Below are 15,339 nucleotides of genomic sequence, written 5' to 3'. Positions count from 1 at the left end.
GTTGTAATCGTGGACACCCTACTCGTATTTCTTTAATAATAAGAAATCTGCGTGGTTTACACGTGATCAAATCTATGCACTAGGATCTCCTCACCCTCCTCTATCTTTTTCACAACATTACAGCTTAGATGCCTCGGTCGTCTGAGAGACATGAGCCAGACTAGATAGAATTACGTCAGTTTGTTAAGAAAGTGCTTTTTTTGTTAGCGTTTTGCTAAGGTAAGAGTTGTTTTTAAATGCGTTTTTTGTACTTTTCTTTTTATTTTACCACTATTGGTGATGCACTGTATTAAGTTTGTTCAGCACATGATCTTTCGCAGAACCATAGATGAAACATCCGTAGTCCAAGATGGGCAACGTGAAGGACTTATAGAATCGAAGCAGGACACTACGACGAACGCCCCATTTTTTACAGCTGACCATCTTCAGAGCATTCAGGGAGTTTAAGGCTCTGTTTTTAATGAGTTGAATGTGTTGTGACCAATTCATTTTATCATCCCACATCAGGCCAAGGAATTTAGTACTGGTGACAAATTTCAGTTGAGATCCGTTGTACAAAAGGACTGGTGAGCGGGTCTTACGAAGCCTATTGAAATCTATACAGACCGATTTCCCTGGGTCAGTTGAAAAAATGGTTCCGTTGCAGTCGGACCACTTGTGGATTTCGTCCAAGGTAAGTTGGAAGCGCTGCAGCAATAAGTCTAAGTCCTTAGATCGACCAATAATGAGAAGATCATCAATAAACAATGTGCGCTTCAGTGGCGGCTTGATTACGTCAAAGATGTCGTTCATAAAAACGATGAAAAGCAATGGAGATAATGATGAGCCTTGTGGGATCCCGTTCTGGAGTATGAACTTGTCAGATAATTCACCATTGCACTTTACTATTATTTGTCTGTGAAGCAAGAAGTTGTACAAGTACTTTAGGATGTATACGGAAGAGAACTGAAATGCAAAACTGAAAAACGATAAAAAGTCTATGATCTACTGCATTTTAATGCAATTTCGTACTCACGAACCAACCAGGTCACTATAAGGAGACACTATGCAAAAATTTATAATAAACTATGCACTTTTTCCACCAAAAAAATTGAAAAACACACCACGAAAAATTGGACGTGTTAACGCGTCAAAACAACAACCGGGAATCCTCCCTTGTTCTTGCATACGCTTAGACTAGGTGCTTTTCTCGTCACATTGATTTCAGATGCCAGCCTAGTTAGCTTAGTTGGTAGCTTGTCTGCCTTGTAAGTGCTAGGTCGCGGGTTCGATTCCCGCCCGGGGCGGATTTTATTCTGAAGAGATAATGTTCGTTCTCGGAAAGGCAGGCTTTCTCCTATCCTGTCTTTCTTCTCTCTTCATTTTCGAGACGATAAGACCCTAGCAGTTACAGTTCCCTCTATCAAACTTCTTAGAAAAAAAAAGATATATAGTGGTCTAAGAAGTCTTTTTCGGATGTCCTTTTTTGGAGTTTTGATCTCAGATTTAGATTCGACACAAATTTTTACGTAAAAATCGAATTTTTTTTAATACCTTTTTTTTTTTTTTTGGTGGGTTTTTTTTTTTTTTTTTTTTTTTTTTTTTTTTTTTTTTTTAAGTGGAACACAATAGATCAGCACACCAAAGGGAGAAGAGATCAGCAATCAGCGTGTGTATCCTGACGAAAGCCGCATGGTGATTGATAGGCAGCTGTGGGTGTCTTGAATCATACTGTGGAGGGACAAAAACAGCAGAATTGAAGGACAATAACCGTGCAGGTCGAATCATTATGTTGATTTGTGTTGTTGAGACGTCTTTTTTTTTTTAACTAACAGTGTTTCACACAACATTGAAGGGAGTAAGACGCGAATGACTTCAGGTAAGGAAGGGTTGATGTAGGTAGTAAGGCAGGTAATGGAATTTCTCATACATTGCCGTTATCGGGTAGAAGGAATGTCCAAAACTCATGCTACTCATTGCTCAGGACTTTAGACGTGTGCTGGACAGCTAAGATAACCTTTATAGAGTTCAAGGCAAGGTAGATTGGTAGAATTTTAGTAGTGTACAAAGGAGCACTCACGAGGATTTAGAAGAAATCCAATGATAAGGTTTAGGATTCTGGAGCATGTAGATTCTGATGATCTTGTAGGTATTTAGGGACAAATTTGCATACTTGCAGAGAGAGAGAGAGAGAGAGAGAGAGAGAGAGAGAGAGAGAGAGAGAGAGAGAGAGAGAGAGAGAGAGAGAGAGAGATAACTAATCAAACAGAGATGAAGAGAGACAAAAGCAGTGATTGAGAGAGAGAGAGAGAGAAAGAGATAATCAGACAGAGACAGAGAGAACGTGGTAGAAAGAGAGGCAGAGAGAGCGAGAAAGAGATACCTAATCATACAGAGATGAAGAGAGACAAAAACAGTGATTGAGAGAGAGAGAGAGAGAGAGAGAGAGAGAGAGAGAGAGAGAGAGAGGCAGAGAATCGGGGAGAGAGTGAGTGCAAATATTTGAGATGAAATTTTTATAATGTTATCCTGATAAGACGATAAGAGCTAACCACAACGTAGTGAGAGGTTGAAGGTAGAAGCACACTGCTATCACGTCACGTGAGCTCACGTGACGTGAGGGCAGAGTGGCTATCAATAACGAGATTACCTACAATATTATGGGAAAACTTTGAACTACATCTTTCTGACTCGCCATGAGCTCACCTGAGCTCACGTGACGTGACAGTACCTTGAGAGAACCCGCTATTGAACCAGGAGTGGGGAAAGTTTCAATTTTGCCGGGGATCGAACCCGGTCTTCCTATGTGCTAGACCTGTGTGATGACCACAAGCCTGTAGAGTTTTTCAACTGGTTCTAGGTTTATAGGGGAGCCCGCAGTCTAATGTATTTTAAGGGTGAGAAACCAAATTCAAGACCTCCCTGGTGATATATCTTAAAGGTTCAGAGTGAAAGAAAAATATATTATTGGTTGGGTAAAAGAGCTCCTCCAGTAACTTAAAAGAAAGCGATTAAAAAAAAAAAAAAAAAAAAAAAAAAAACAACTCCTCTCTCTCTCTCTCTCTCTCTCCCTCCCTCTCTCTCTCGGTCCCAGAGGAGAGGAGCTCACCTATAAATTTAATAAAATTAATTTAACTTTGGAGGTGCTTTTATTGCATGTATGTACCTATGTATTTTAATGGATGTCAATAAAGTTATAATATGTACCTACTTCAAAATCGAATCTCTCTCTCTCCCTCTCTCTCTCTCTCTTCTCTCTCTCTCTCCCTCCCTCTCGCTCTATTCCGGTCAGAGATTTTGTATATGGACATTGAAATTCGTGCCTCTCAGTCAAACATGAATGGGTACAGGCAAATTCGCCGATGTCTGCCGAAGTGCTACATAATACTGGCGAGATAGGAGGTTCCGAATTGACCCGAACTACACCTTCCTCACTGTGGAAGCCATAGATGCATTCGAAAATACAGGGTGGCCCATTTCAAAGTGCACTTAGGATGGTCGATTTCGGGTTTCCCTTTTACTGGAACCCATTTCCTCCCTTTTTAATTTCGATTTTTCTCATTAATTCAGCAACACTTGGTCAACTCCTCTTTTTGGTGTGACGGCGCAGATAAAATAAAATAAATAAAATCTTCAAACATTTTCTTCTAATAAGAGGATCTCATATTTCAATTTTCATCAAAATTGTAAAAAAAAAGTTTGGAAAATTTTTTAGGGTGTGTCCACACAAAATCGACCGGCCATCAATCGATGTCGCCTGAATCGTCCACGGTGCTTCGACAACACAGATTCACCTGGTCGATCGACGGCCGGTCGACTGTGTTCCGATAAACCTTTAAAAATCCAATTCCTTCTTCGCAAACCTAGGCCAAAAGATTCGACTGCAAAGAGCAAGTCCTAAAGTAAAAATACCGTGTGAATCTGTGAGCGTGAAAATTATACAATTTTTCAAGTTATTCCGCCTGGTATCACCCTGTATAAGTCCACATACTGAGGCACCGCTATATTCCACTTCTTTCCTGAACGATATTCGGTTTTACTTTCGATTTTTGCTTGGATTTTTTTTTTTTTTTTTTTTTTTTTTTTTTTTTTTTTTTTGTAGCTTATTATACGTCTACGAAGTTTTTTTTTTTTTTTTTTTTTTTTTTTTTGCCTTATATTTTTTTTTATTATTTTATTTTCCTCTCTAGTGAATGCCTTACACTTGCTTGGGCAAAGTGGCAAACTTTTTTTTATATTTTTTTTATTCTCGATTTTTATTTATTTATTCTTAATTTTTTTTTTTTTTAGGTCCGAAGTACCCAAGTTACCGCGATACTCCGATACTGCTGGTTGGTGGCGTTTACTGTTTTATCGTTCGGTCCGTCCTATTTGTTTCGTGATTTGTTTACTATTTCTCTGTTTACTATTATTATTTATTTTTGTTTGCACTAGTTTTTTTTTCTACTTTTTTCTATTACTCTTTTTGTTTGACTTGAATTTTTTTCTATTTTTTTTTTATTATTATTTTTTCATTTTTATTTTTATTATTATTATTTTTTTTTTTTTCAGTTTATTATTAGATTTTTATAGTTCAAGACAACGAGAAGGTGGTAATGCATTTTTATTTGCGGAGCTAATCCTCGAATCGTGTTGTGGAATTTTAAACAATAGCATCAAATCTGTGGTTTTAATTATTGCAAATTTTTTAATGGTGTTTGGTCAGTTTGCTTTATTGTTGGTGATTTTAGGATTTTTTAGTTTGACCTAGTGAATTGTCTTGGATTATTTTTATTTGCTGTTTACGTAGTTTAGACGTAAAGGGTTTTGCATTTTTTTTTTTTTTTTGGTCAGCTTCTCAAACAGCCTTGGGGTGATTACTTTGGGCTACAAAAGTTTTACGATTGGATGACTGGATGTCCTTCACACTCAATCTTTGCTCTTTCTTTCGCAAGGGCAATTTCAGACTGGTATGCTCCCTGTTTAAAGTCCCCCAGACAGACATTTCACTTGATGTTGAATTGTTGGATGGAGGTACCTAGGTAAAACAAATACCTATTGGGTGAGGGGAGAACAGAAGAGAAAGCAAAACACACAAGGTTTTTAATACTTAAGTATATACTTAATTCTAACTGATTAAGTTTTATTTCTGAAAATGCAATGCAAGTGCCATCAATACCTATGTAATATTTAACAAAGGAATAAAACAGTGTCCTACATAAAATTCCATACCTCGGCTGGGATTGAACCCAGGCCCTCCTGTTTACCAGGCGAGCGCCTTGACCACTACACCACCGAGGTAGGTACTACACCACCGAGGTAGGTGCTACACCACCGAGGTAGGTAATATGTCTGCAATAACTTTTTTTCAATGTGTTTAATAGAGGGAACTGCAACTGCTAAGGTCTTATCGTCCCGAAATCGATGGGAACGATAGGATAGGATAAAGTCAGCCGTTCCGAGAGTGAATGTTATCTGTAAGGATGAATTCCGCGAACGAACCTCAGCATAAAATCCACCCAGGGCTCGAATTGAACACCCGACCCGGCGCTTACAAGACAGACACCCTACTAACCAAGCCAACTAGGCTGGGTTAATAGCCTGAGAAATGCAAGATCAACCGAAGTTGAAGTACACTATAGTCCTTGAGGTACACTAGGGTGCAATAGTCCTACATACTGGACTCCGCACACAGGAATTTCATCAGAAAAGACCCCCATTTCAATGTAATGTAATGAGGTACACCAACCACTGTGTAGCTATTATACAGGACTTTTACCCAACGATTGATAAACGCACCCTAACCAAGGTCTTAATAGGGTAACTTGTGTTTTTAGAGGGTAGGTAGTTAGATACTAGAACTAGATAGAGGATGTAGGTGATAGCAGGATATTGCGGCCTCAACTGGTAGAGGACTTAGAGGTGTATGGGGATATATTAGTTGAAACATCAAGTGGAAGTGTACTGTAGAGTCTGAAGAGATAGAGGATATTGAAATATCTTGCACAACGTAAACATCAGTGGAAGCCATACAAGTAGAAAAATAGAAATAGGTAGGTATATAGAATCTATAGGTAGAATCTAGAATAGAATGGCACCTCCTGTGACGTCAAACACCAAGGGTGTGTTACTGTGATGCCTAGGAGACACGGTAGTGCGGCACGCCAAGATTTGGACACACTTGATAGGTAGGTAGAAATAGAATCTATAGGTAGAATCTAGAATAGAATGGCACCTCCTATGACGTCAAACACCAAGGGTGTGTTACTGTGATGCCTGGGAGACACGGTAGTGCGGCACGCCAAAATCCGGACACACTACAGTGATGGGCTGATGGGTATGCTACAACACAGACCCGTAAAGATCATTGTAGCAGATGTTTCATACTTAGGCCAGCCACACACTATCAGGTAGACCTGACAGGCGGACCTGATCAGGTAGACCTGATAGTGTGTGGCTGGCCTTAAGAAGTCCCCATAGGTCTGAACGATCTCAAAACATTGTGAGCAAATTCGTCTTTATGGTGTTTAATATTTGATAAGGGTCATGCTACGAAATATATATAATGATACCAATCTCCGTGCATTGTTGACACTGCACGTGACAACACCAGTGGAACTTGCAGCGACATCGGAACGTGCGCGTCACCTTGGCCGTGTTGTAGCCGCGTCCGCAACACAGAAGGTGGCAGGAGTCGAGCCCCCGGGACGTGCGGTTGCATTCCCGGCCCTGCGTTCCTGGAACGATGGATGAAAAAAAATAATAATTACTTTTAATTTGCTTGATCAATGATTAGCTAATTAACTTATTATAATCGAAAGCCATTTAATCCTTGTCACATTTGTGGCCTACATACCAAATTTCAAGTCTCTAGCCTACCGTTCTTGAGTTATTTTGTTTACAGACAGACACACATACACAGACCTCAAAACGTGTTTTGGCACTAAAAACTGACCATCAAAAATTTTGTCCTAATTTATAGGCACTTTCCTTCCTACAGGATAAGGAAAGTAAAAAAAGAAGCAATAACGGCTCTCATTAAGTTCTTATTAAATTTCAATTTCATATTGGGCTTTCAGCCAAAGTTCGTGTACATAATAACGTCACACGTGGTGGACTGAAAGTTATTTTGAGTGTTTACCATGTTGCATATGTCTCGTTTTTTGTTGCAAGGCGTTTTTTTTTCTATTGCATACCTACCTATTCTGAGTGAGGGCTGGGTTGATGGTGATTATTGTAGCTACTTTAATCGAGTAGCTATCAGTGGCTTTATCGCCAGTGTAAAAAGATTGATGATGCGAGTAGATGAAAATGAATAGTAAAGGAGGAAAATGGTTATGTTGTGATGCCCACAAAAGTTGTGAAGAAGCTCTCTCCTTTACCACAAAGAATTCATGTTTTTTTTTATTATTTTTAAGAGGTTTGACAGAGGGAACTGTAACTGCTATGGTCTTATCGTCCCGAAACCGAGGTTTGACAGAGGGAACTTTAACTGCTATGGTCTTATCGTCCCGAAATCGAAGAGAGAAGGAAGACAGGATAGGAGAAAGCCAGCCGTTCCGAGAACGAACATTATCCCATCAGGATAAAATCCGCCCCGGGCGGGAATCGAACCCGCAATTCATGACTTTGATTGGATTTAAATCTTACCCAACGAGCCGAGGCTCGGATTTCGCACACAGTAGTTGGGCGACTCATCAATGTAAACCAGATCGTTGACTGTGGGCCGGGAGAATCGGGGATTTTTCACCTGGAGCTTGCCGCGTTTACTGATGCGCACCTCGGTGGCTGAATCGTACTTATCGCGTAGGAATTCACCTGAAAAAAAAGGGAAATAATCTTATATTATAAGAACGAGATCCATCACAGTTCATAGTTCACACACTGATCGCTCTATCTCTAGAACCACAAGACCTAGAAAGCTGAAATTTGGTAGGAATATTCCTTTTATGGTCAAGGTGTGCAATAAGAAAGGATTTTGCGAAAATCTATTATAAATATGTACTTACAGGCAAATATGTATAAAAATAAAATCTGGCCCGAAGGACCAAAAGCCAAAAGTTCTTATAGTTTGTTACTAGTTTATCCATTCACTCATTCACATTTCACATTTCATATTCACACACTGATCGCTCTATCTCCTGAACCACAACACCTAGTTATAAATATGTACAGGCAAATATGTATAAAAATAAAATCTCGCCCGAAGGACCAAAAGTTCTTATAGTTTGTTACTAGTTTGCGAATAGTCTGGCTAGGGGTCGTTAAACAGAGAGTAGACTAGTGTCTAGCTATGGGACTATAAACAGGGAGAAGAACAGTGGAACAGCTAACTCGAACCAGCCTCTGGCAGTTTTTCAAAGGGTTCTCTCTGCTTTTAAAGAATAAGCACAAGTCCTCACGATGCGGTGGTTGATTGTGGTTCAGGACGAGCCAATTAAACATGGCTTGAGACCATCACCCCGATATCTCTTCTTTATATTGTCATCAACTCATCACCTGCCTCGGTAGCGTAGTGGTCAAGATGCTCGCCTGGTAAAGCGGTGGTTGATTGTGGTTCAGGACGAGCCAATTAAACATGGCTTGAGACCATCACCCCGATATCTCTTCTTTATATTGTCATCACCTGCCTCGGTAGCGTAGTGGTCAAGATGCTCGCCTGGTAAACAGGTGGGCGTGGGTTCGATCCCAGCTGAGGTATGGAATTTTATCCTCATTAATTTGAGAATTTGACCACATAATAATGGAGCTCTCGGGGTTAGGTGGTAGAAAACGCCTAAAGCGTTAACCTCGCCTAGTGGTTGCCTTCCACACAAGAGTCTGTTATTATTATTATTATTATCATCATCACCATTCGGCTACAGCTGAAGCCGCCACAACAACAGCAACAACTAGTTAACAGAATTAAAAATTGGTCCGCATAAATTAAAATTAAACGCAGGGTAGTCTGGTAGACCATTCTCTCGTCTTGTAACCTTTGGCCTTTTTTTTCGCATCAAGTAACAAGTTGCTCATTGGATCATCCGTCCCAAGCCCAAAATCCAGTTTGTACCGTTTTGGTTCTCTCGGGTCCCGTCCGAATCCAGTTTTGTTAAGCTGTCGTCGCGGCTGACGCGTGTCTGGATGGGGGACCACCCAGGATATCAACTCCCGACATGATGATAAAAAAGAATAAAAAATTAATAGGTACCCAAATTAAAAAAGTTAATCGCAAATATTTCAGGGGGAAAAAAAATTGGACCGATTGGAATACTTTCATTACTAGTATACATAGCTCGCTATACTGTAGTAATAGAAAAAAATGAATTTAAAAATAAAATATGTACCCAAATTGAAGAAGTTAATCACAAATTTTAGATGGACCAGAGCCAGAACAGGCAAAATTCCTTCGGTGGCTTTTTTTTTGAGGTTGCCAATTTATTAAATTATGTACGTATTTTTATTGGGATTGTCTCTTGTTTAATTCACCGATTGGAGTGATCTTTCAGAATTTAAAATTGGATGCTTTTACATTTAATTTGTTTGGTTCAAGATAACTTTTGAACGACTTGTCCGATTTTGATGAAGTTTTGGTCTTGTATCGATTCCTACCCTTGGCGGATTTTATCCTGAAGGGATAATGTCCGTTCTCGGAACGGCTGGCTTTCTGGAAACCTGTTCTTCTATCTTCGATTTCGGGACGCTAAGACCTTAGCAGTTTCAGTTCCCTTTTTCAAACCTTTTAAAAATCATTTTTTTTTTCTTTCAACGGCCCCCTTCTGCCCAAGAAGTCCAATTTGTTTGGTAGCTCATAAATAAAGACCTATGTATGGGTAATGGGCACAAAGAGCTATGGGTATTACTTCTTCTGGGTTTACCAGTTCCCTTTATCAAACCTTTTAAAAATCATTTTTTTTTTCTTTCAACGGCCCCCTTCTGCCCAAGAAGTCCAATTTGTTTGGTAGCTCATAAATAAAGACCTATGTATGGGTAATGGGCACAAAGAGCTATGGGTATTACTTCTTCTGGGTTTACCAGTTCCCTTTATCAAACCTTTTAAAAATCATTTTTGTTTTCTTTCAACGGCCCCCTTCTGACCAAGAAGTCCAATTTGTTTGGTAGCTCATAAATAAAAACCTTATGTACATATGGGTAATGGGCACAAAGAGCTATGGGTATATCACTTCTTCTGGGTTTACCAAAGCTGTTCTCGGAGGTATCACATTTTTTGGTTTAGGTACTAATCTGTATTTTGAAGGTATCACATTTTTTGGTACAGATTTAATCTCCTTCACTTTTTGTAGCTCTCCGCTTCGCTGATGTTTTTATTTATTATCGTTACTTATTAGTTTAGTTTTGGTAGTTTTTTGGTACATCTCTCTTTGGATGGTTACGTATATTTTGTCCGAGGCTGGTTTGGTGCAGGTGGTTCAAGTTTCTCAGGCCAATTTAGTTTGAGAAATGATTTGAGAGTATCTTGTGCTTTGAAATTCTTGATCTTGTTTTGAAATTACTTTTTGATCTTCTTCTTCTTCTTCTTTTTGCTTGTTTTTCTTCTCCTCCTCTCCTTCTTTTTCTCCTCCTTCTTCTTCTCCTCCTCCTCCTTTTCTTATTTTCCTCTTCTCCTCCACCTCCACCTCCTTTTTCTTCTCCTCCTCCCTCTCCTCTTCTTTTAAAAAGGCAGATTATTACCTATACTCAACAAATATTCATTTGATTATTTATTTACCTATATACCACGAGTGCGTCTGGCGTGCACATTACATTGGCCGTATTCTATGACTTGCACGGTTAAGGAAACGGCTTGCACGGTTGGCCGTATGACTTGCACAGTTAGGAGAGTTACTTAGTTGTACTGTGCTTCTGGCTTTGCACGGTTGTCCATATGACTTGCACGGTCGCGGGAGGAGTTACTTGCACGTATGGGTTTCGCGCGTCTCCGTGCATTATTGGCACCGGTATGTATTTACATAACTTGCAAATAACTTTTGCCTTTAAATCAGATCCGTAGGGTTCGTTTTTTAGTGAGGTACGTGAGGTTTTTAGTGAGGTACGTTTTTTAGTGAGGTTTTTAGTGAGCTTCAAGCAGTCTAGGTTTCTTTTCTTTGAGGTCTGATAAAAAGAACTGTAACTGCTAAGCTCTTATCGTCCCGAAATCGAAGAGAGAAGGAAGACAGGATAGGAGAAAGCCAGCCGTTCCGAGAGCGAACATTATCCGTTCAGGATAAAATCCGCCCCGGGCGGAAATCGAACCCGGGAAGGCGATCATGACTCCGGCACTGCTTGTGTTTATTTCCCCCTGTCATATATCATCGTTTCATTCATCGGTATCGGGCCGGGCTAACTAGACAGGTTTTTTAAACCTGTCCCATAGTTGTGTTTAGTTTGAGATAATGGTCAAGTACAATATGATACATATTTCTGGACATGGTCTTCACTTGATTGGAGTGGATTACGGACTGTAGTAGTGGTCGAAATATATCAACTCGTCTGTCCTTTTATCTATAGTCTTGTTTTTTAACGTCTATTAGATAGGGGACAGTCCGTAATCCACTCCAGTCAAGTGAATACCATGTCCAGAAATATGCTGTCCCATAGTCTCAATTTAACATAGTCCTGTGTGCCATGTGATCTTGGAAGGATCAGCTCTTTTTTAGATATACGTACAGAAACACAGTGTCTCTCTGGGCTTTTTTTTTTCTTCTCAATTAGTTAACTGAGTGGTCCGGTGTCAGACTTGCCTAACCCACAAATTTGAAAATTTCGAGCTACCTCCATTAGGAGGAAGTACAAAAAAAGATCTGTTCCCAGCATCGACAACTATGTTTCCAAATGTCTGATGACATGAAATAAGTACTATGTTGCTTGAATACTTCCTCAGAGTAAGAATAACATAGAGGGAGGGTTTGGGACCAAAACGAAAGACACTTTTCAAATCGAAGGTTATATATCAGCTGATTTGGTACCAGTGCCGGACCATGAATAATTTCCTGGGTAGGATGACTTTTACAGAAATTTTGAAACATTATTTCTGCTTTTTTAAGAAACTTTTACTTTTAACAACTTCTAAGTAAATTCGATGGGTATCTTATCTTATTTATCCATTATTGACTTTAAAAATTCATAGAAATCGGGGGAAATTGAAAATACAGACCGGGACTGCAAAATGTAAACAAAGATTTCAATAATTTTCCACCAATGAGAGAAGAGTAAAGTCAGGTGACTAAACAAATTTGGTTAGTCAGCTGTTCGTGAACTGTTGTCCTTCGACCTTGATATGTAAAAAGACCCAAACCCTCCCTCTATGTTATTCTTACTCTGAGAATACTTCATTTCAGGGTTTTAAAATTTGGCCCAACTTTAGGTCTCATTATCTCAATTTGAAGAAACTGAGGGTTAGGCAAGTCTGGCACCGGACCACTCAACTGAGGGTGCCATGTCAAACTTTAGGATACTTTAGGGTGGAAGAACTTTATTCTTGGATCATTTCCCCTGATTTAGGGTGTTGTTATATCATTAGAGTGAGTTCCGGCGGAACCTGGTCACTCGATTGGTCTTTTGACACACGTGTTTTTGTCTGTCTCAGTGTAAAGGTGTGTCCAGACATAGCCGAGAGTGACGGCCGATCGACTATGTTTGGACACAAATTAAGGTTCAAAATAAATACAAAACTAAGGACGTACCTATTTCCCGGAAGGGTGTGAGTTGTTGCCAGCAAGTGATCATACTGCAAGAGCCTGACACCCCGTGACACTTGCATGTTACCTTGGATGCACGAATAACAGCCTGCAAACACAACCAAAAGTCGAAATTAAACCTCGCCGGCCTAGTTAGCTTGGAGGAAAGCGCGTCTGTCTTGTAAGGAAGTTCTATTTCCCGGAAGGGTGTGAGTTGTTGCCAGCAAGTGATCATACTGCAAGAGCCTGACACCCCGTGACACTTGCATGTTACCTTGGAAGCACGAATAACTGCCTGCAACCCAAACAAAACGTTTAAATTAAATTAAACCTCGCCAGCATAGTTAGCTTGGAGGGAAGCGCGTCTGCCTTGTGCGCAAGTTGCGGGTTTGATTCCCGTCCGGGGCGGATTTTATTTTGAACGGATTAGGTCCTCGGTGCGGAACTTATCCTGCTGGGATAATGTTTGTTCTCGGAACGGCTGGCTTTCTCCTATCCTGTATTCCTTCTGTCTTCGATATCGGGACGATTGAACTACCTGTTTCACCTACCTTAGGGGCGTAGTGGCTTAAAATGTCCCAGCCATGGTGTGCAATTTTATGCTCAACATTGTTTGAGAATTTGACCACAATAATAGTAGTAGCAGTCTACTGTTGGGATAAAGGGACTCTTTAGGCCTTTTTGGAGCAGTATAAATAAGCACCATCAGTAACAAACAGCTTTCAAAACAATGGCAGTGGAATACATAAAATCAATGTCGGGTATCTAATCATTTAGATCCTCGACAAAACCTGTGTTTGGGTGGAAGAGCTCCTTTTGGAGAATCCCGCCACATTAAATAAAGCAAAAAAAAAAAAAAACAATTTTTGACTGTGATTGGAGTGTGGCCCTAACTATACTAAATAAATTATTGGAATTATGGGAATCGGGCTCTAAAAGCCGCGGGCTATGTACAAAGAACAAATATCTAAACACAAAAAAAACTAATCACCAGGTTTTTCTGTTCAATTTTCTGAAGATTTTGGTGCTACTGATGGCTTTATTTATTATGACTATAATCACTTTATGATCAGGGTCGTATCTTGGGGTTTTCAAACATCCTATAAAAACAAATTTGCATCCCAGATACAGGTAGGTATTGGTGTTAATGGTTATACTCATATCTACAATACTTGAACAGCTTGAACTCATGAAGTGACAATCTTTTGAGAGAGAGAGAGAGAGAGAGAGAGAGAGAGAGAGAGAGAGAGAGAAGAGACAGACAGAATCTTTGAGAATTTTAAAATCTCCCTATCTATATTTCTATAAATCTTATGACTCATATGCGTCATATCCCACCCTGTATTCTACATGTGACCTATATTGAACAACACGGTATCTAGTTATTATGTTAGGAGTGAAATATGAGTTGGAAAATTATTGCTATGAAATCTCCAGGGACATTACTACATTACATACTACAGGACTCATATTATTATGGCCAGGAAAGTATCAAACATTGCATATAATGCAACTAGCTATAAATAGTGCAGGAAATGCAGGAATCAGTATAGTATTTTGATTGTGACATATTGCATACTCAAATAATTTCTAGGCATTCATACAAATCATGGATCTTGAAATCTAAATTTATGTGAGCGCCTAGGAATTTCGTAAGTATGCAATACGCCAAATAAATATAGCAAGTAGGCTGATGGTGACTATTTTTGGTTTAGGACTTTAGGTACCTACCTACCTACCTACCTACCTACCTACAATAATGATTTTTTCTTTCTTTTTTAATAAGAAAACTTACATTTTCCAACAAACCAATTAGAATATCATGTAACTTTTAGTATTTACCAAAATCTGAAAAAATCTCCACTCCCTATCAGCAAGGTATTACCTACCTACTGTTCACCACTGATGCTACTAGGTAGTAAATGTAAATGCAATTTCTTTGTGTTATATATTTATTCATTATTATTATTTTTTGATCGAGCATGGCAGAATTACTTATGGCCGATCTTACCACTGAAAATTATTACAGTGTCAAGGGTTTTCTTTTGACGTACGTCATAAATTGGATTTACACAAACCAGTATTTCTTAAACTCTGGATTAACTGATAACTCTCTGTGGTAACGTTGGGCATGAATGCTCCATGTTTGGCGGTATCACATCATTAACCAGTTAAATGACTTTTGAAAAAAAGTTCTTCAAATAAGAATGTTGTACTAGACTTTGTTAGTAGATACAAGTAGATAGCTAGCTATCTGTCTATATATTATCTACTTAGGTATGTACCTACGAGTAACTCGTTCACTTGTTATAATCCCCTGGAATCAGGGCCGGATTACCCATAAGGCAGAATGGCAGACTGCCACGGGCCCCGCGCTTTTGGGGGCCCTGCGCTTTGAAGACTTACACTAGATATTATGGGTTTTTTTCTAAAAAAAAAAATCGCCTGCGGCGCTGAAAAATTTACTTTTGGTGAAAAACGCGCGACTTGGCGGATTCAGCCTCGTTTGGTTTAACTTGGTTATCCACGGCGTCCGCTTTAAACAAACAACCTTGTTAACGACCAACGAATGCCTTAAGGACAGAGCGATAGCGGACCTCCAGTAAAATCGACTTGCGGATTCGTCCGGTTTCTATTCTCGGGTAATTCTCTCGCGGCGTCCGACTTCTAACAAGGGACCTTTTTAAAAACCAGGTTTAGAACTCTGGTTGAAGGCTCAGAGGAG

General features: G+C 39.5%; 1 protein-coding gene across 1 annotated transcript; it reads right to left on the bottom strand.

Moving 5' to 3' along the window:
• Nucleotides 1-270: 270 nt before the first annotated feature.
• Nucleotides 271-14,084, bottom strand: LOC103524862 (protein Wnt-5a-like). Its single transcript, XM_026820116.1, has 6 exons — nt 14,073-14,084; nt 12,787-12,909; nt 12,621-12,723; nt 7,609-7,776; nt 6,531-6,695; nt 271-563 (listed from the first exon to the last, which is right to left on the bottom strand). Exons 1-6 carry the CDS (start codon nt 14,082-14,084, stop codon nt 271-273), a joined length of 864 nt encoding a protein of 287 aa, XP_026675917.1.
• Between the last annotated feature and the right edge of the window lie 1,255 nt (nt 14,085-15,339).

The sequence above is a fragment of the Diaphorina citri genome, unplaced genomic scaffold (assembly GCF_000475195.1).
Source record: "Diaphorina citri unplaced genomic scaffold, Diaci psyllid genome assembly version 1.1 scaffold123, whole genome shotgun sequence".
Taxonomy (NCBI): domain Eukaryota; kingdom Metazoa; phylum Arthropoda; class Insecta; order Hemiptera; family Psyllidae; genus Diaphorina; species Diaphorina citri.
This window is presented reverse-complemented; position numbering and strand designations above follow the sequence as displayed.